This window comes from Charadrius vociferus, unplaced genomic scaffold (assembly GCF_000708025.1).
Source record: "Charadrius vociferus isolate BGI_N301 unplaced genomic scaffold, ASM70802v2 scaffold332, whole genome shotgun sequence".
In the NCBI taxonomy this organism is placed as follows: domain Eukaryota; kingdom Metazoa; phylum Chordata; class Aves; order Charadriiformes; family Charadriidae; genus Charadrius; species Charadrius vociferus.
In genome coordinates, this window is record NW_009647418.1 from 1,308,417 (window position 1) to 1,327,955 (window position 19,539).

At 46.3% G+C, this 19,539-nt stretch overlaps 1 protein-coding gene and 1 non-coding gene across 2 annotated transcripts; one reads left to right on the forward strand and one right to left on the reverse strand.

The window, feature by feature from the left end:
* The first annotated feature begins 737 nt into the window (after positions 1 to 737).
* On the forward strand, positions 738 to 17,976 carry DHX37 (DEAH (Asp-Glu-Ala-His) box polypeptide 37). Its single transcript, XM_009880330.1, has 26 exons — positions 738 to 917; positions 2,860 to 2,972; positions 3,722 to 4,052; positions 4,763 to 4,911; positions 5,793 to 5,885; positions 6,382 to 6,478; positions 6,696 to 6,809; positions 7,507 to 7,608; positions 8,107 to 8,221; positions 8,601 to 8,696; positions 9,311 to 9,384; positions 10,129 to 10,267; positions 10,523 to 10,599; positions 11,157 to 11,389; positions 11,839 to 11,950; positions 12,547 to 12,653; positions 13,054 to 13,242; positions 13,371 to 13,495; positions 13,785 to 13,901; positions 14,016 to 14,188; positions 14,588 to 14,702; positions 15,130 to 15,267; positions 15,623 to 15,717; positions 16,179 to 16,252; positions 17,198 to 17,295; positions 17,894 to 17,976. Exons 1-26 carry the CDS (start codon positions 738 to 740, stop codon positions 17,974 to 17,976), a joined length of 3,339 nt encoding a protein of 1,112 aa, XP_009878632.1.
* Positions 17,977 to 19,345: 1,369 nt separating this feature from the next.
* On the reverse strand, positions 19,346 to 19,417 carry TRNAA-UGC. The gene has a single exon. It is a non-coding gene; the product is annotated as a tRNA-Ala (tRNA).
* Positions 19,418 to 19,539: the final 122 nt, after the last annotated feature.

Genomic DNA, 19,539 nt, shown 5'->3' on the forward strand with positions numbered 1-19,539 from the left:
GCCTTAGGCCTGGCTGGGCTGCCCGGCCCGGCTCTCCTCGTCCTCGGCGTTGTGTTCCTTACGGCAAACCGGGGCTGTTAACGCTGCTCACGGGACCGTGGAGCTGCTGAGATTAGTTATTGTCGTGTCTTTGCCAGAGCTTTGTCGGGCTTTCGTTGGAAGCGTTAAAGTTATTTTAAAGTATCTTATAGGCTTTGCGTTAATAGCTCTGTTAAAGTAATTACTGCATTTAAGCAACTCTTTATTAAAGCAATTATTAAAAATATTTTTATGCTTAATATTTTTTATGCTTAACATTTGCATTCTCAAATGTTACTTTAAAAAGAGCCACATATATTATGCTATTTTTATTATTCAAACTTCATTAATACAGATTTTTGGCATTACCACTGAGTTCTGTCCGGGAGAGGCAGAGGGCCGTGGGATCACCCCATGGTGCCCCGGTGTCCTGTGCTGCTCCCCTGCCCCCTCACCCGCGGGAAGGCAATAAAAAGGCAAAAATTTCATAGGATGTTACGTAAATCAGGGCAAATCCCCCCCAGGGCTGTAGGAAGCATGGGGTTATCCAAGTCCCGCTTTCACGGCCCTTTGCCTATGATGTGGGATTTATTTATTTATTTTGGCTGGGGGTGAGGGTTGCGTTTGTTTAAAACAGCTAAATCTAGTATGGATTGCGATAAGCCTGTTAAGCAGCGCGCTGAAAATAATCCACCTGGCACCGGGGAATAACCAAACAAATGCTTTCAGATGAAGCAACGCTGAAGGGAATCGATGGAAGTAATGCCCTGGTCCTGCCAGCGAAAAAAGCAAAGAAGAAAAAAGTAGTGTGTGTTGTGCAACCGCAGAAGAAACCGCTAAGCAAGAAGCAGAAGAAAAACCTGCAGAAAGTTTTAGAGCAGAAGGAAAAGAAAAAACAGGTATGGTGCTGCTTGCTGGTAACTGCGGCTTTGTGCCTTCGGGTACAACGATAGAGTTAATGTAATATCAATGTATGGAAAAGGTGAATAAGCGGCTGTAGAGGTTTCCCTCGTGCTGTGACGTGGGCAGTCCCCGATACGTGATGCGATTGCGTCGCTGGTGTGAAAAAACAGCGGTGGGGTGACCGCTCTGTGGAACCAGCGAGCGGATTTTGTGATGTGAACTGTCCGGCACATCTCAGGGATGTGCAGATGCTGAAGTTTAGGTTACAACAGTGTGAACCGTCCCTTTGCTGGGCGTTTTGGCAAAAATGCGCTGTTGCACATGGCCTCCTGAGCGTAACTCTAGCAGGGAAAAGCCTTTACCCTCCCTCTCTGTGGATCGGGTGTTGCAGGAACGCGCCATTTCTGGGTCCTGGTTCCCGTTCTGTCTTTGACTGATGGAATAGGTACATGTTGTGAAGTACATCACTAACAGAGTAAATGATGTGATATTTTTAAAGCGTGCTTATAGGTTGTATGAGAAGCTTTGTCCTGCTGCAAAATGCCAAGCTTGATGCACCCCTGACTCTGCTACTGCTGATGCTTCTGAAATGTTTATTTCCAGCTCTTAGAATCATAGACTGGTTTAGGTTGGAAGGGACCTTGAAGGTCATCAAGTTCCACCCCCCCTGCCATGGGCAGGGACAGCTCCCACCAGCCCAGGTTGCCCAAGGCCATGTCCAGCCTGGCCTTGAACACCTCCAGGGATGGGGCCTCAACAACTTTTCTGGGCAACCTGTTCCAGTGCCTCACCACCCTCAAAGTGAAAAACTTCTTCCTAATGTTTAATCTAAACCTGCCCTCTTCCAGTTTAAAGCCATTCCCCCTCATCCTATCCCTACATGCCCTTGTAAAAAGTCCTTCCCCAGCTCTCCTGTAGGCCCCCTGTAGGCACTGGAAGGATGCAATCCCTGGAGCCTTCTCTTCTCCAGGCTGAACAGCCCCACCTCTCTCAGCATCTCCTCATAGGAGAGGTGCTCCAGCCCTCGGATCATCCTTGTGGCTCTCCTCTGGACACGCTCCAGCAGGTCCATGTCCTTCTGATGTTGGGGATTCCAGAGCTGGATGCAGTACTCCAGGTGGGGTCTCACGAGAGTGGAGTAGAGGGGCAGAATCCCCTCCCTCGCCCTGCTGGCCACACTCCTTCTGATGCAGCCCAGGACACGGTTGGCCTTCTGGGCTGCGATTGCGCATTGCCGGCTCATGCTGAACTTCTCATCAGTCAGCACCCCGAGGTCCTTCTCCTCAGGGCTGCTCTCCAGCCATTCTTCGCTGAGCCTGGATTTGTGCTCGGGATTGTCCTGACCCAGATGTAGGACCTTGCACTTGGCCTTGTTGAACTTCATGAGGTTGGCATGGGCCCACCTCTCCAGCCTGTCCAGGTCCTTCTGGATGGCATCCCTCTATCTTGGATATTTTCTGTAGGTACATGCAGCTTTTCCGTCTTTGTAAAAGTTTTCCAGGCAAAATTCCTGTTCATTTTTGTGTCTGAATAATGGCTTTGACAAACGCACTCTGTTTTTGGAGGTAGTTTGAAACTGCTGCTGTCTGCCCTCCTGCCAGCGCTACATCCCACGTGAGGGAGTTGAAGGAAGGCTTCCATTGCTCCAGTCCTCGCTCCAGCATTTTAGTTCAAATCCATTTTTCTTTGCTGTTGTTTGAAGGGTGCAGCTGAGCTTTTCCCTGCAGCGATGAAGGGTCAAGTCCGTGTTTCTATTTTTGCTGTGGTGCAGGGCTGGAGTCTTCATCAGAGAGGACTGACTGTGGAGTGACAGGAACATCTTTACAACTTCACAGCAAGATTTGCCAGTGCACCCCCTTTAAACCTCAAGCGCAAATCTTGAAATGAAATTATTTCCTGTTGAAAAGCACTGATTTTGCTTGTTTTTTTCCCAAATAGCGAGCTGAGTTGCTGAACAAGCTGAATGAGGTCCAAGCTTCTGAGGCAGAAATGAAACTTCTGTACACTACTTCCAAACTGGGTACTGGGGAGCGCATGTATCAGACTAAAAGGTAAAGCATTATTTGGAAAGAACCGTTCCGGTTTATCACTGTAGTTGAAAACTTGGGAATCTTCTTGGCTTTTTTTTTTGTTTGCTATATTTTACATTTTCCTCTTACTGTGTACAAGTCCTTCAGAATGGATGGAGTTAAATAATTTTCTGGTTTTGTCTGATAATATAGTTGTTATTTTCTTGTTTTCCTAACAAGAGGATGTTAGTTAAGATGAGCCGGTCTTCCCTTTCATAAGGGACGAGGTGGGTGACGATTATATATGCATACTCTTACAATTATGCTGAAGCACATTACTGGTGGAATAAACGTTTACTTTCTTGTGTTGGAAACCCTCGACTGATGCAGTCCTTAGTTACTGAATTTATCAAGAGCTGCATTTTTGCAGAAGTTGAAAAAAATTAAACTACAAAGATGTGTTCTGAATAAATGAATAAATATCAGTATAGAGCGTGCTTAGATCCAAATCCAGCAATCAGGTCAGCTGAGGCTTTACTTAGCAGAGTTGTGAAAACTTCCAAGAATGGAGATCCTTGGAGAACTGGGTGAACCTCTCTGGGTAACCTCTTCTGGTGCTGCACTACACCCAAGGTGTACCAGTTTTCCCATTTTGAGTAAAACCTGGGTTCCAGCTCAGGCAGTGGCTTTTGGTGATGCAGCTTTTCTGCTTTGTGTGGAAGGCGTGTCTGGCTTGAGGTCCTGGAGAACATTGACCCAAGTGTAGTTCACATGTTGGTGTTTTGTTGTAGGATGATTCAGGAGCCAGGGACTGCAATCCCTGAAAAGATCAGGAGCATCAGTGGTGCAAATAAGAGAAGGCACAGCTCATGTTCTGAGTCGGAGCCGGAGGAAGAACCCAGTAGCTCTGAGGAGGAGGAGAAGGAAGAGCAGAATCCAGAAATTGAGAAGTCCTCAGCCAGTGATTTGACCACTGCTGAAAAGCCAGAGGAAGGCGTCGAGAAGGCAGTGGCTAACCAGCAGCCGGCTGTTCCTTGTGCGCCGGTTTGCCAGACGGCCTCCAACAGACCATCTAGCAAGCCTGCGGTCTTCATTCCCGTGGACAGGTCTCCTGAGATTCAGGTGAGGCTCTGCAAACAGTGAAGGGCTTATGGAGGGGGTGGGAAACTACAGTATCTTCTGTCAGATCCGGTCCCTGCAGACACTGTGTCTCCGGCTAATGCTGCATGGCAGCAGCGTGCGCTTGGGGCCTTTGTTCTGGCAAGTTGTACTCAGACATTTCTGAGCTTTAAACCTCTCTGATGTAGCAGAAGGAAAACTAGTTTTGTTTTAGGACATAAGCATTTGTCTCTAGTTTTAAATGTGGAATCTATTAGCAGTCTTTTATCGTTCTTCGCTAGGAAATCTTGTGAAGACACTTTTAGCTCTCCATTACGCTGTATTTTGGGCGGGATAGTTTTACTCTATTTGGTAGGGTGTTCTGTAGAAATGGGAAAAGCTCGGCTTGTGTCTGAACAGACGAGACCGAGTTGTGAAGTGAGTTTTCGCTTGAAGTGCTATGTTAATAAACTCAAGGGAGTCTGAAGTTTCACAAACTGAAGTGCAGGGCTTGCCGGCAGCTTTCTGGGAAGCTCTTCTGATGACTCTAATTGTTGGACACGCCAGTGTGATATTATTAGCTGGTTCAGAGCTTTTTGAGCCACAAAGCTTGCGGAATTCTTTTTTGTGGGCTTTATAAACTGAGGAAGGTAACAGTTCTCAGTCTTGGGGAAAACAAAAAGGGAGCGAGAGACAAAACAGTGCAAGTAAAATATGTGTTTTATATTATTTAGGAAGCAAGACTGAAGCTTCCAATTCTTGCTGAAGAGCAAGTAATCATGGAAGCCATTAATGAGAATCCCATTGTCATCATATGTGGAGAGACGGGAAGCGGTAAAACCACACAAGTCCCGCAGTTTCTTTATGAAGCTGGCTATGCCAGGTATGAGTCGTCTTTTATTTGCAGCAAATGTAATTAGAAGAATTCACGCTGAGCTCAGTCACTTCTGGTTTTGTTTCCTTCCTTTTGATACGGCTGAACTGAACCTGGTCTTCCCCGTGCCGTGGTAGTGGCCATGTTGAATGGGCTTTTAAACAATCTGAAGGGAGTAAGATTGTGACTTGCAAAAGCCTCTCCACGCAAGCGATCTTTTGAAACCTCTAATGCAAATGTTTTCTTCAAAGCCACTGGCCTGTTTTTAACAGAGGGGTGTTATTTCCTGCCCATCTCGCATAGTTTAACCTCTGTCTACAGAGGTTTGGCTTTACCTTTGCAAGACAATGTGTGTGTTTCTTAAGAATATCTTTGAAAATAGCTGTGGCTCCTCTGGGGCTATTGGTAATGTTTGAGCTTCTCATAAGATGCTCCTTGTGAGCTGCATCAGGGTGCATCCAGCTGCTGTGGGTGCCCCTGCTCTGGCAGGGGGGTTGGATGAGATGATCTCCAGAGGTCCCTTCCAACCCTGACCATTCTGTGATTCTGCGCTGCTGCTGCCCCAGCCCGTGTTTCTTCTGAAACGTCTCTCTGGACATCCCTCTGGCAACAGGGTCCCGGAGTTCAGTGAGCTGGAATTACACAGACAACACTGGGGGAAAAAATTCCTGTGATACATGCATCTTCAGCTCAATACACATATATTAAAAGGGTAATCCCAAAGGTTCCTTTCTAACTATAACTAAAAGTGACACTGTGTGAGTGATGGCACTTTATTTAGAACCATTGTCCAGAAATCTGTTGTCATCTCTTGTGTTGTCTCTCAAGTGTTTCTGCCTTTAAAACAAGCAGCCAAACAACCTCTCCTTTTCTTTCCTCCGCCCCTTTAGTTCAGACGGTACTATTGGGATCACCGAGCCTCGGCGTGTGGCTGCAGTGTCCATGTCCCAGCGAGTCGCTAAGGAAATGAACTTATCACACAGGTGAGGAGAAAAAAAGCTGAGACCTTGCTAGGAGGATAAGGCTGAGATGCTCCTTGTGCGTGATAGACTGAAATGGAGATCTATGTATTGCCCATTCCTTCTGTTTCTAGTGAAGAACTGTGGGAAAGTTACTTACAAATGCCTCCGTGGGGTTGTCTATAAAAATAAAAGGCACGTGCACATTTGGTGCTACTGAGGGTTGTAAGTTACTTTTTAGAGAGCTCCGTGGAGGTGTTGGGGGGGGAAGTGGTCCTAGTTTGTCTCCATATGAGAAAGCGTCCCATAACAGTGAAATAATTAGAGGTGACATTGGTGTACATCCCAGCTTCTAGCGCTTTGTGTGTGCTAGGCTCGGGGCAGCTGATGGTGTGCTTTTTGTATTGTCTTGGCATCGAGTCTTAATTTAGTTAGGCTGAAGGCTGCCTCCTGGTCTGAACGTGAATTTTCTGTTCCTCCCCATGTTTTTTGTTGTGGCTACCCTGCTGTGTCCTCACAGAGTGGTTTCGTATCAAATCCGATATGAAGGCAATGTTACAGATGAAACACAAATCAAGTTCATGACGGATGGTGTGCTGCTGAAAGAAATTCAGAAGGTAAATTGTGTCTTCAGTGTTATAATCCTGCCCAAGTCCCTAAACGTTAGGTTATCTTGCTGTGTAAAGTGAGAGCAAGGAAGAGAATCTGGGGAGAATGTGGGAGAGCCTACATCCATGAGGATGGGGCATCAGTGTTTGTGTAGCTGTAGGTTGTCTTGACTTAAAGATGGCCTTGGGTGAGGCTTCGCGTGATGAAATCGATCTCTCTTCTCAGGATTTTCTGCTGTCGAAGTACAAAGTCATTATTATTGATGAAGCCCATGAAAGGAGTATGTACACGGATATCTTGATAGGGCTCTTGTCTCGCATCGTGCCTCTTCGTCAAAAGGTAAGAGACGCGGTATTTCTGTGTTGGGGAGGGGGATGTTCGACAGGAAGAGGCTCTGTGGGAGGAGGGACTCTGTGATGTTGAATTCAATGGAAATCTGATGGAAACCATGAAATAGCGCTCAGGTAATATGTTTGTCTTTCCATGTGATCAAAGAAGCACAGAGCTTACAAAAAGGGGAAAAATAGTACATATCAGCACCAACGGATAATTTTTCAGTCAATATCCAACTCATTTTAGACTTACAGTGCCACGAGACATGTAAATAATGAAAACCAGCAAATGCTAAGACAGCAAGATGCTTACTGTTGCACGGGAATAAGGCACCGCCAGCAGCGCTTAGGAGGAGATGTTTTGGGGCTGATGATGTGAAGGGTTTGGTCCTGACCGGGGCTGGGGAACTGCAGGGTGGCGCTTGGCATCTGGTTCTGTTTTACTTATGAATGGAGAGAGAACGCAGTGGTTTGGAGGCAGGTTGCCATCAGCATCAGGATTGTCAGTGCAAGTTTTTGTCTATTTTAAGACAAATTTGAAGCTGCGCGTATCCTCTCTCGCTTGACACGGCGCTTTTTGTCGTCTTAGATTTTGAGTGCTTTGGTGCAGAGACTTGTATTGCTACTAGCTGTGGGTTTGTGTGCCGTGTAGCTTACCAGCCGCGTGCTTTCTGGCACAGAATAACACCTTTGTGTCCCTGCAGAAGGGGCTGCCGCTCAAGCTGATCGTCATGTCGGCTACCCTTCGCGTTGAAGACTTCACCGATAACAAAAGGCTGTTTTCTGTTACACCTCCTGTTCTTCAGGTATCGTTCTCCTCCCTGGGATCTGCATCAGGTGTAATGGCTGAAACGCAGTGAGGATTTCCTTTATAAAATGAATTAAAAAAGAGGGGCACTCTAATCTTTCCAGTTGGTGCTGAAAGCTTTCAGATAGCAATTTAAAAATAGTTATTTTATTTAGACTATTGTTTCTTTTGAGACTTGGGTGTTTTTCTTTCCACTTTTATCAGAAAACTGCCCCGACAGAATCTGATTACCTTGAAAAACCCTAAGCTGCAGATCAGGAGAACTAGAAAGTCTCAATCCAAGTTGACGATCTGAAAAAAAGAACTAAGTTTTGATTTCTAGCTTGGTTTTGTGGTGTTCACACACCACTTCTGTGGGTCCGGTGTTCTGTAGGTTACCAAAACCAAGAGCTGAACAGAAATAGAGGGTGAGCTTTTCTAGTCCTCCCGTGAAAGCTGCCAGGGTGGTGCTGGAGTTAAAACAGCAAACAAACGCTGTTTTGTATTTCCTCTCTAGGTAGATGCAAGGCAATTCCCTGTAACCGTTCATTTTAACAAGAAAACCCCCCTAGATGACTACAGTGGGGAGTGCTTCAGAAAGGTGTGCAAAATCCATCGAATGTTGCCCTCAGGTAAGGTCACTGCCAAGAACCTCCCAATTCCTTTACACTTAACATCTCTAAAGTTTTCTGGGTTGTTTTTTGGGGGAGTTTTTTGTTTGGGTTTTGTTTTTTGGGGGGTGAGGATTTTTGTAAGTTGAACGTGGGACCGCAATGATGTATTGTGGGCTTTTACTTAGAAGGTTTTCTTGTGAAAATTACACTTCAATTAAATCATAGTTACATTAGCATGTTTCTTGAGGGACTGGTAGAAGACAGATGCAGTCAAACGCCCTGTTCCTCCATATATACTTCACAGTATATTCGACCTGTCTTTTATCAACAACGAGACCTGAAGCTTTCCAAGGTGAAATACCTATGCTGAGATTGAGAGTGCTTTCTTCTCTTGCAGGTGGGATTTTGGTGTTCTTAACAGGCCAGGCAGAAGTTCACTCTCTCTGTAGAAGGCTAAGGAAAGCCTTTCCGTTCCAAAAAAACAACACTGCAGGTAATGCTGTGGAATAAAGGACTGTTATACTCTGAATTTATCTCACTGAGAAATGGGTTTGCTTTGCACCTTAAAAATAGGAGCTTTTATTTTAAAAACCAAGGGTTGGGGAAGGGGCTCAGTGTGGATGATTTTGATGACTGGTTAAGTTTGTGCTGGTTTGAGTTTGGGGAAAAGGTTTATGTGTGTGATGCCTTCCAGTTCCTCAGCATTCGTTGCATTTCTTTCACTTACTATGTTGGTCGTGAATTAAAGTGGAAACATTGCGCTTTGTTGGAGACTATATTTAGGATAGTGAAATTTCCCAAGATGACTTTAGAAAGTTAGACAGTCAAATTCTGATATAGCTCAGCTAATTGTCTCCTAAACCTCAAGGCATACAGTTACTGTGTGTGCTGCTGTCGATCCTCTGGCTGGCTCCCAAATGGAACGATAATGTTAAACTTTTGCGTCATCCCTGTCCCCTCTGCCTTCAGTGTCCCTATTTGCTTCTTTCATCCTGTAAGACTTTTGCAATCCCCAAAGAGATGGGAGTGGGACCAGACTCTCCCCGCTACGTTTTCCGAGAGGAAAGCATGCTCAGCTAACAGTAATTCCACTGGCTGTTCTTGTAGGAGATGATGACAAAGAAGAATCAATGGAAGAAATCAGAAAATTTAAGAAATCGAGGAAGCGGAAGAAAGTTATGGTAATGTGTGATGGGTAGAACTCCTCCAAGAGACAGGAAGGAGCAGGTACCCCCCTGCAAAGCAGTACTCCTGTGTAGCTGTTTCTCACCAGGCTGATTTAGACTTGCACGAAGCCTTGTAGCCTACATATGGCCCTTCAAGAAACCCAGTAATACTGCCTGCACTGGTAACTGCTGCATTACGAGCAGCAGAGTGCTAAAATGTGACCTTGGATCTAATGGGCAGGAGATTGATTTTGGTTGAGTACTGACCATTAAAACTTTAATGGAAGGAGTACCAGACTCGCTGGCTCCAGGGCTGCTCCTCGTCTCGCCATTTGTTACCCAAAATTGGGACTGATGCATCCGTGATGAAGGGTAGCATTTGGCTTCTGCCCAAGTCCTATATGTGCTTGGCTAGCAGGAGATCTTGATGTTACAGATATACTGTCTGCTGACGTTGAATCCTGGTAGCTGAAGGCACCCGAATTAAAGAAATTTTACCCTTTCCCACTGTCCTCCAAGTGAAGAAGCTTGGCTCGGCACGCAATGCTGTTTAAAATACTTGGGTTATTCCCCCCCCAACTCTCAGAGTTACCAAATACTAAACCTCAGCCTTCAAATAGAAATCAAATCTCTCAGTCCTTCTGTCACCTTCAGGTCAACGTGTTTGGAGTAAGTGCTCAGCTTTGCATTCAGAGCAATAAAAGGTGCTGTTTGTGTCCCTGCTTAATGCTCTGTGGTCGTCTTTCCTGTCTTTCTCAGACACTCCCCAAAATTGATCTGGACAGTTACTCGGTTGTACCAGTGGATGAAGGAGATGAAGACAGAGATGCTGAAACCGATGATGATATTGCAGGGTCTGATATTGACCTTGATTTAGGAGATGGAGACTCAGAAGAAGGTTTGACACTTAGTGAATAAAAAGTTCCGTATCTCTTGTCAGCTGTGAAATGTGCGACATAAGCTAGGTGTCCTTTGCTAAACTGGTGTGATAACACAGCAGACCTGTGTCATGGAAAAGCAATTAAGACTTTCCAGCTTCAGCTTTGTACCAAATACTTCACTGGTTTTAAATGAAGTGGTGTTTGTGAACGTTGTTGGGACTAAACCTGGAAGTTGACTTGCCATGTATTTAACAACATCGGTTTGTTCACAGATGAGAAATCTGATTCCTCTCTTCCGCTCTACGTGCTCCCGCTCTATTCTTTGCTAGCGCCAGAGAAACAAGCAAAGGTAAAGGATTTATTGTCACGATGATTAAATGATCCTTATAGATATGTGTGATCACTGTCTAAAGTCACATGTGCTTTGTGAGTTAAAATTTCCATCTTGGACTCTCCATCAGTTGGGGTGGGATCGGAGCAGCCTTGTGCTGGGATCTCCCCAATGGGCCAGTTCAGCCGGTTGGGAGAGATGAAAAGTGACAGTCCTGCGGTGTGTTAAAATGAGTTGTGGGCCCAGTGCACATCAGGATCCCGCTGCCAACAGGCAGTTCATACAAATTCTTGTATTCCCTCTTGGGCTTTGGAGGTGGCAGCAGTATGTCTAAATAGGACTCAACACAGGTGTCTGCTCCACCGTGAGCCCCTGTGGATGTTTCTGAGGGATTAACTGAGCTGGACACAGAACTCCAGAGCTGGAGACACAAAGGGTTGCGTCTTTGGTCTCACTCTTGGGTTTCACCTGCACTGCCATATGTGTTGTCATCCCTTTGCAGCCCATCCGTGTTGCTGCCTGTCTTTTTTTCTGTTGTTGGCGGTGCATTTCACATGCCCATCTGTTTCTTGTAGGTATTCAGGGCTCCTCCTGCTGGCACGAGACTCTGTGTTGTAGCCACCAACGTGGCTGAAACATCACTTACCATCCCAGGCATCAAATACGTGGTTGACTGTGGAAAGGTCAAGAAACGTTTCTACGACAAAATTACTGGGGTTTCGTCTTTCAGAGTCACCTGGATCTCTCAAGCTTCAGCTAACCAGCGGGCAGGTCGGGCTGGCCGGACGGAGCCAGGGCACTGTTACAGGTTAGCTACCTGCCGTGGAAAGCGTTAGGAGAAACAAAAAGCCCAATGAGTATCAGTGTGAATTTGACAGCTCCTCTTGTCTTGCTGCCCCTTCCACAAGGACCCGTTGCTGCTTGAAACATTTTGATTTTGTCTGCTCTTCATTCAAATAGCAGCGGTGAAACCAAACACGAACTGTCACTGGTGATGTTGGTTTGACAGTTTGGCTTCTTGGGGGCCTTGAGCTTGCTGAAAACCCTTATTTTGGTGGCCAGATTAGCATGGGTTCCACTCCAGGCCAAGTCACGTTTGTGTGAATAAGGCAGTATGTCCCAACCATGTCAATAATTGCATGGTTATGTAAATAATACCCACAGCTGCCTTTTTCTAAATCCCTTCCCAATTTTTCATGCATATCTTCTGAGATAAGATTTCTTTTATGTCTCTAAGCAACACTTCTGGTCCACTAGGTTATACTCTTCAGCTGTCTTCATGGACTTTGAGAAATTTTCTGCTCCAGAAATAACAAAGCGACCGGTAGAAGACTTGATTCTGCAAATGAAGGCATTAAATATAGAAAAGGTGAGTTGTAAATTGGCTTTGTACTACAGCGCTCATTGAAGCGGTTGCCCCAGGAGCCAGCAACAAACACAAATGTCTTTTGTGCCATCATTGCTTGAGGCTGTGTCTTGTGTTAGAAATTGGGATCCTGGGACTTGATTTTGGCTCTGCAGATTGCAGAAGCTGCTGTGAATTCCACCCGGCCTTAACAGGCATGTTTGTTCGGGTAATAAGAGCTTTCTTATATTCTCAGTAGTGAAAAAAAACCCTGTCCAAACAGGGGTAGTGTTCAGGAGATACTTGTGCACTTTCAGAAAGTGCAATATGTAAAGTTAGCCGTTAAAGCAGCCTGCCCTAGGCGGTGCCTGGAGTCAGTGGCGGCAAAGGGTGACGCTGGTATTCCTGTTTCCTAATGTTTTTGTTCTAAGCGTTTCCTCCCATTATATGTCCTTTCCTCTCGCTCCTGGCAAAGATCCTAAATGTTTTTTCTTTGGTATATGTAACCAGAAGGGAAGGTTTTGCTCTCTTCCAGGACTTCTTACTGCATTCAGACTCTGCTTTTCAGTGGGAGCCGTGTCGATGATGTACTGAGAGGCATTTTCTCTTGTTGTCCGCAGGTAATCAACTTCCCATTCCCAACACCACCTCCAACAGAAGTGCTTGCAGCAGCTGAGGAGCTGCTGATCGCCCTGGGTGCCTTGAAGGAACCCCCTATGACGGGAAGGTAACGTCTGTGGTCCCCCCTAGATTTCCTCTTGGCACTGCTGCTCAGCCTCCACTGCCGAGGCGGTGGGCACTGCTGTCCTCCCACCTGCTTATCCATCTCAGCCCTTGCATTGGAGGGTGTGCTTTTGTACCGACTGGCATCGTTTTAACGGTCTCAGGTTCACCGGTGCTTGTTTTACTGGCCATGGGTGTGTTTGGGCAGGGAAAGACACGGCTAGGAGTGTGCCATGTAGGGTAGGTGGGAGCCGCGTGAGGAAGAGGAGTCTTTCCCCCGGCTTTTGGCAACAGCGCATATGAGAAAACACATCAAATTAACTGGGCTGCCAAAACCAGAAACACAAATGTGGTCTAATGCAGAAGTCCACTTCATTACATGACTTTTTCTCTTGCTCCCCAAGGCTGAAGCAGCAGCTGGCAGCAAAGCTGAGTTGCCCTATTACCCCCTTGGGCAGAATAATGGCCACTTTTCCTGTTGCGCCCCGCTATGCGAAGATGTTGGCATTAAGCAGGCAGCACGACTGCCTGCCGTACACCGTTACCATAGTGTCTGCAATGACCGTCCGGGAGCTTTTTGAAGAGTTTGACAGGTGAGTGAGTTCGCCTGACATCCTATTTACAGGATGCATCACCTCGTCACAGCTGATGCCTCTCTTACATTGAGGCCCCTCTGCACGTAAGCACAATACTCATTTATGCTGTTTTGTGTTTCTTTTAGGCCGGCAGTAAGTGAGGAAGAGACGGCAAAACTGAAGGGGAAGAGAGCAAGGCTTTTACAGATGCAAAAGATCTGGGCTGGGCAGGGGCCGATGCAGAAGCTTGGAGACCTCATGGTGATGTTAGGTATTGCAGACAGCCATTGCCCTGTACTGTCAACTTCTGCTCTCCTCTCCCTCCCCGTCGCCCTCAGCTCTCAGCTTTATGCAACCAAAGGCATCTCCGTGCTGTAGGACGAAGTCCAGCAGTACGTTTTCTAGGCTGTTCTCTGGGCAGCCTGCCAGCGTCCCGGGCTAATGAGGAGTGGGAACTGCGATACGCGTGTGTTGACTATGGCAGTTACTGTCCCACAGTTGGTTTAATTAGGAGAACCGATCGGCTAAGTCGTTTTCTCCACCTGACCGTTCACTTCCAGGAGCAGTGGGGGCCTGTGAATATGCTGGGTGTACCCGTAAATTCTGTGAAGAAAATGGGCTCCGGTACAAAGCCATGCTGGAAATCAGGCGCTTGAGGGGGCAGCTGACAACAGCAGGTAAGCGGGTTTTGAGAGGCATTGCCGTGTTTATTCTCTTTCGGGAGGTGACAATCTATTTTGTTGCAACCTTTTCTGTCTATTGAATCTTAACTCACCGTTTTTTCCGTGCAGTGAACTCGGTCTGCGCTGATGCTGGCCTCTATGTTGATCCAAAGATGAAGCCCCCGACAGAAGCTCAAGCCACTTACTTGAGGCAAATTGTGCTGGCAGGGCTGGGGGATCACGTTGCCCGAAGGATTCAGGCAGAAGAGCTTCTGGATGACAAGTGGAAAAATGCCTACAAGGTAAACAGCTTGATTTGACCAAATTCCTCTTCCCTGTGTGGCAGATAGACACTCCTGTGCAAAGCTTCTGAGCTTTTGAGTGGATGTGGCACTGGGGCTGTGTGTGCTGGCTTTCTACAACTTCTCTCCATAGAATTTAAGTTTCCAGTGTTGCAATTTCCCAGTCCTCACGTAGGAATTGTTATAAGAGAGCTAAGAAGTAGCATTAGTCCATCTTGCAAAGTGCTTGATGTCTCCAGAGAAGGTCAAGCAGAAAATTATGGGGCTATTGAAGACCTCCATCACTTAAGGAAACCATATAAATGTACATCTGAGAGAGACTGAAATTAGATGCAGTCAAGAAATTGGATTGCCAGTAACTCATCTTACTGTGCTTCAATCTTCTGCGCTTTCTTAAAGACTGCTCTCCTGGACGACCCGGTGTTCATCCATCCAAGCTCAGTCCTCTTCAAACAACTCCCAGAGTTTGTGGTGTATCAAGAAATTGTTGAGACTACGAAAATGTATATGAAAGGTGAGACTGCTGCGGTCCCTACTTCTTCTGCAGGTACGGTGAGGAATTCACAAATGCTGTAGCAGAATGTTTCCCTTGCTGCGGTGACCGAGTGCTCTCCTTACAGAGTGGTTGTGCCTCCTGGGATTTGGATCCTTATGCTTTCTGGATCTGGACCAGGGGAAAAATTGGCCTGGTTTATTCGTTGTCTAGCAGAATGGGCCAGAACAAAGCTCAGCTTCTGAAATAGCTGCTCTGCACCAGCCCTGTCAGACCTATTGCTGGTCTCTGAACAAAAGAACGTAAATCTGTACAGTTGACTAGAAAAATGTGATTGCGAGTAAATCCGCGGAGATGAGCCCCTGACCCCTGACTCGCGGGACTGCTAGCGAGTGGCAGCCCTTGGGAGCAACCCCTCATCGAGGTGTGTGTTTTTGCCTTTCCTAAGGTGTCTCCGCAGTTGAACCCGAGTGGATTCCTGCCCTCTTGCCGCCGTACTGCCACTTTGGGAAGCCTCTGGAAAATCCTCCTCCGTCTTACTGCCCCGAAACGGGCCGCATTCGTTGTCACAGGCCAAGTGTCTTTTGTAAGTGTCTTGAAAAGCATCGCTCGGTAGTTTTATCCGAGAGCTGCTCTATAGTTATTGTAATGCTGCTTTTAACAAGACTGTCAGCAGAAAGGTCAAACTCAGCTTGGACTGTTCAAAGAGCTTAACAGCAGTAGCTCCATGGGATTCGTAGCATTTAAATATCGGCATCTTCCCATTGGCGTGGACATTTTATGCCCATCTGCTCCTCCTGTTAAGGAGCGAGGCTGGCTGGGCGCTGGCAGTACGCTCCCCCGTGCTTTTGGTTTTTTAGCACCTGTGTTGTCACATCTCCCTTGGAAATTTACCCTCCTCTTCGAGCGCTTAGGAGACTTGGTGCGATCTTTCTTTCCAGATCGAGTTGGCTGGCAGCTCCCTGCTGTGGAAGTTGATTACCCAGAAGGTATCGATCGCTACAAATACTTTGCCAGGTTCCTGCTTGAAGGAAAGGTGAGCGTCTTCCAGCTGTGTTACTGCCTTGATGTTTATCCATAAGTTTTTAGCCCAGTTTTTGGAGGAGATGAGCCTTGTGGCTTTTTTCTTTGTGTGAGTCCCATTCCTCATCACTTGCCGGTGGCTGGGGGAGTTTGCTGCAGTTGTTTGGGTGGGGGAGATATCTTTAAAATATGAAACAGCATGAAAAATGAGCGTTTGGGTGAAAGAGACAACCCCCCCCCAATTTAAGTCCTTTTTTTGCAAAGGAGCAAACCTATAGCTCGTGTCTTCGTCCGTTCTGAGACACAGGAGTCCTCTAGCGAGCCAGTCAGGACAAGACTGGTATGGAGACATGGATGGGAGTAATAGAGGATATGGGATGGAAATCTACAGTAGTCCAAGTTCATTGATGATTGTCTCCACAGAACAACCGATTTACCTTGTTTGTTATCTACTTGTTATAACAAATCTTCCAGGTCATTGAAAAGTTGAGTTCTTATAGCCGGTGTCTGCTGTCCAGTCCCCTCATAATGCTGAAGACGTGGTCCAAGTAAGTTGTTAAAAACAAGCTTAAGTATGTTGTCTGCACCGAACACTTTTAACTTCCTTTTAAATAAAAAATTCAATGATGGGAAGGGTTTTCTAGATAGCGATCTTGGCTGCAGCTGCAGGGAGAGGAAAATGAGTTTTCTTACCAAGAAAAATTGTGTCTCGAGAGAACTGGGCGTTTGTAAGGGCAGTATGGAAGAACACACGCAGCCTGCTGCTCACACTGACCTCTGCGGGCCGCTCCGTACAAGTAAATCGCTCACATGTGTAAGAAACTGTCAGATGAGCACTACTACTTCCCTTGCTTTTCTTTGCCCTTTGGCCAGCTGCACTGTCTTTATTTCTTTTCAGAAATTAGTTTCCAATACACCGTGTTTTTTCTGGTGGTTTTGATTATGTTTATCGAACTGTGACCCTCAAAAGGAGTGTCGGCTGTCGCTTCCCTCGCTATCCCCCCGCTGTCCTCCCGTGTTTACCAGAATAAGCTTTCTCTGAGTCTTCCAGGAGTTTTCATGGAGTTGACAGATACAGGGATTTCGAAAGACTTTGTTAAAAGTGACTGATGTTAGTTGAGGGTCCTACAAAGTATTTTTCTGGTTTACTGAATTCTGAGTTCAGCATGGGACCTATGGATTCCTTTTGACTTTACTGTGTGCTAATGCAGCTGCATAGCAGACAACTTCACGCTGTCAGCGATGAAAGCAACCTGCTGCTACTTCTAACAACAACAACTTGTGTTAGGGGGAAGAAACTATTTCTAGTGAACTTTCTTGAGCCGATGATATGTCTCTGTATCCAGAGGTTTTGTGTTTCGACGTCTGTGTTTAGCCTTTTAAAAATACCAAGAGGATGAATTCAGAAAGGTGAGCTGAATGCTGTAACACTCTGCTAAACTGTGCTAATGAACATCGTTTTATTGCACCCTTTTATTTTTGGACTGATTTAGACTTCAGCCCAGGACAGAATCCCTCCTGCAGGCTCTAGTTGCGGAAAATTGTGATAATCGCGATGCTTTACTGGCTGCATGGAAGAAAAATCCTAAATGTAAGTGTTCTGCTTGCTTAATTATTAGTCCTATAAGTGCTGACTTTGTAGTACCTGGAGCACCACTGAATTATAATTTTAAAAAATTATTTCACTTAATAAGCTTCAAATATTTGCTGTTTTCTTACCAGAAACAGTACCGTTCTGTGGGTTTGTTCTTGTGAAGAACCTGGAGTTCCCTGTACTTTAGAAAACAATGTTTATTTGTATTTTAAGATTATTTTTTTCTGTAGTTCTAACCGCAGTTAAAATGTTTGGTTTGGGCTTTTGAAAACTTAAGACTATGATGGTACTGTCAGTGGATACCGGGGGAAAAAAATTTTCCAGGTAAAATGGATTTTGGTCAGTATTAGGGTACCAGATTATAAGAGTTGTTTACAGAAGCAGCAGCAAAGTGAGGCAGTGATGACTTTCACAGTAACTTTCCCATACTCGATACTTTCATATCTACGTGCGGTGTCCAAGCTCCACCACTGCCCCGGTGGTGGGAAGGTGGTTCTTGGTGAGCAGGGTGGTGCTGCGGGACCTCCTCTTTCCAGCAAAACCGCTCAGTCCCTGACTCGCGTAGCTGACTAATCGCTCCTCTCTTTCGTTCCAGATTTGCTCGCAGCCTATTGTCAGTGGATCCCTGAAGCTATGCATGATGATGTAGCCAAGAATTGGCCACCCATAGCGCTGTGAAGTGCCTGACTCTGTTCTTGATGGACTCCTTTTTTCCAAGATGTTTTGAGAGCTTGGGTTTCCTTGGAAATCCGATAACCCAGATGGACTGGCTAACTGTTAGCCATAGCTTTTTGTTGGCAAACTGGGTGTTGCTCTGGTTTTCTGGGAAACCCTCTGTTCTCAAAAAGTCCTACCAGCTATTTCGCTGGTATTTTGTAATATTAATGTTTGGATAATTTTATCCATTGCGTTTTACAGATTATTTTTTTTTAACCGAAGTTTCTCTTTGGACTATATTAGTCATCTGGACTATAATAAATATGTATTGTTCTTGGTTTGGATGGGAGAAATGTTTTCCATGTGGGATGCTGCAATAAGCGGAGTGTTAGACCCTTGTAGACGCTTCCTCGTGAGTGACTGCAGATCCAAATGCAGACTGAACCTTTGGTCCTTGTGGTGAGTTGACCCTGGCCAGCAATTAAGGAGCATACAGTTGCTCGCTCCCTCCCTCCCAGCGGGATGGGGCAGAAGACAGGAAGCATAAAAGCGAGAACACTCATGGGTTGAGATAAAGATACTTTAGTGAAGAGGGGGGGAAAAAAAAAAACAACACACCAAAAAATACCAAACAAATGATGCAAAGGCAATCACTCCCCAGCCTCCCCCAAGATGCCCAGCCAGGCTCTGAGCATGATGTTATGCAGCAGAGACTGTCCCTTGGGCCAGCTCAGGTTAGGGGACCCTGGTTGTGTCCCCTCCCTGTCCCAGAAAAATAGGTACAGCTTGAGTTTACCTTCCCTTTCACCTAATCTTTTTCCTCCTCGGTAAACACCAGTCCTCACGCTGTGTTAATTTGCTGTTGCTTGTAATACTGTAATATGAGGAGATGTGGGCAGTGGTCATCCTGTCCCGATATTCTGGAGGCAGCTGGTACGACACAAGCCCAGAGAAGGCGGCACGCCTGCTGCCCACCGCTCCCACGCACCGCGGGGGCTGCAGGTCGGGACACACATAAGCTTTAAAAGTACCTATTGCCGATGAAACTACAACTTTTGTTTTCATGCCAGAAGGAAAACAGCCTGTTGTAGCTGTGTGTTTATAACATAAATGCTGTAATGCTGTAGAGTTTAGCAGTAACTGCAGGCAGGAGAGTGCAGTGAGCTCTTTGCTGGGCCATTTCTGCAGCAAAAATTGTGGTAGAAGTTTGCAAGCTGCTCTGTGGTTAGGGGAGGGAAGAAAACAAAGGAAAATATCGAGTCTATTTACAAATTACAAAACAAATTACGGCTCCTTCGGGAACCGACGACAGAAAGCAGAAACACCAGGCTTGGCAGGAAACACTCTGCTCTCCCCGCAGGGTTGGGGGGCCGAAAAAAAAAAGAAAAAGTGGAGATGCCGGGGATTGAACCCGGGGCCTCATACATGCAAAGCATGCGCTCTACCACTGAGCTACATCCCCTCGCTGTACTCATGCTTCTGCGCGGCGCATACAGAGGTAGGGAGCCCGGCCGCAGTGGCAGAGCGGCTCCACGGCGGACGGCTCCGCGTCCCCCCGCAGCGGCGGGAGCAGCGCGGAGCGGG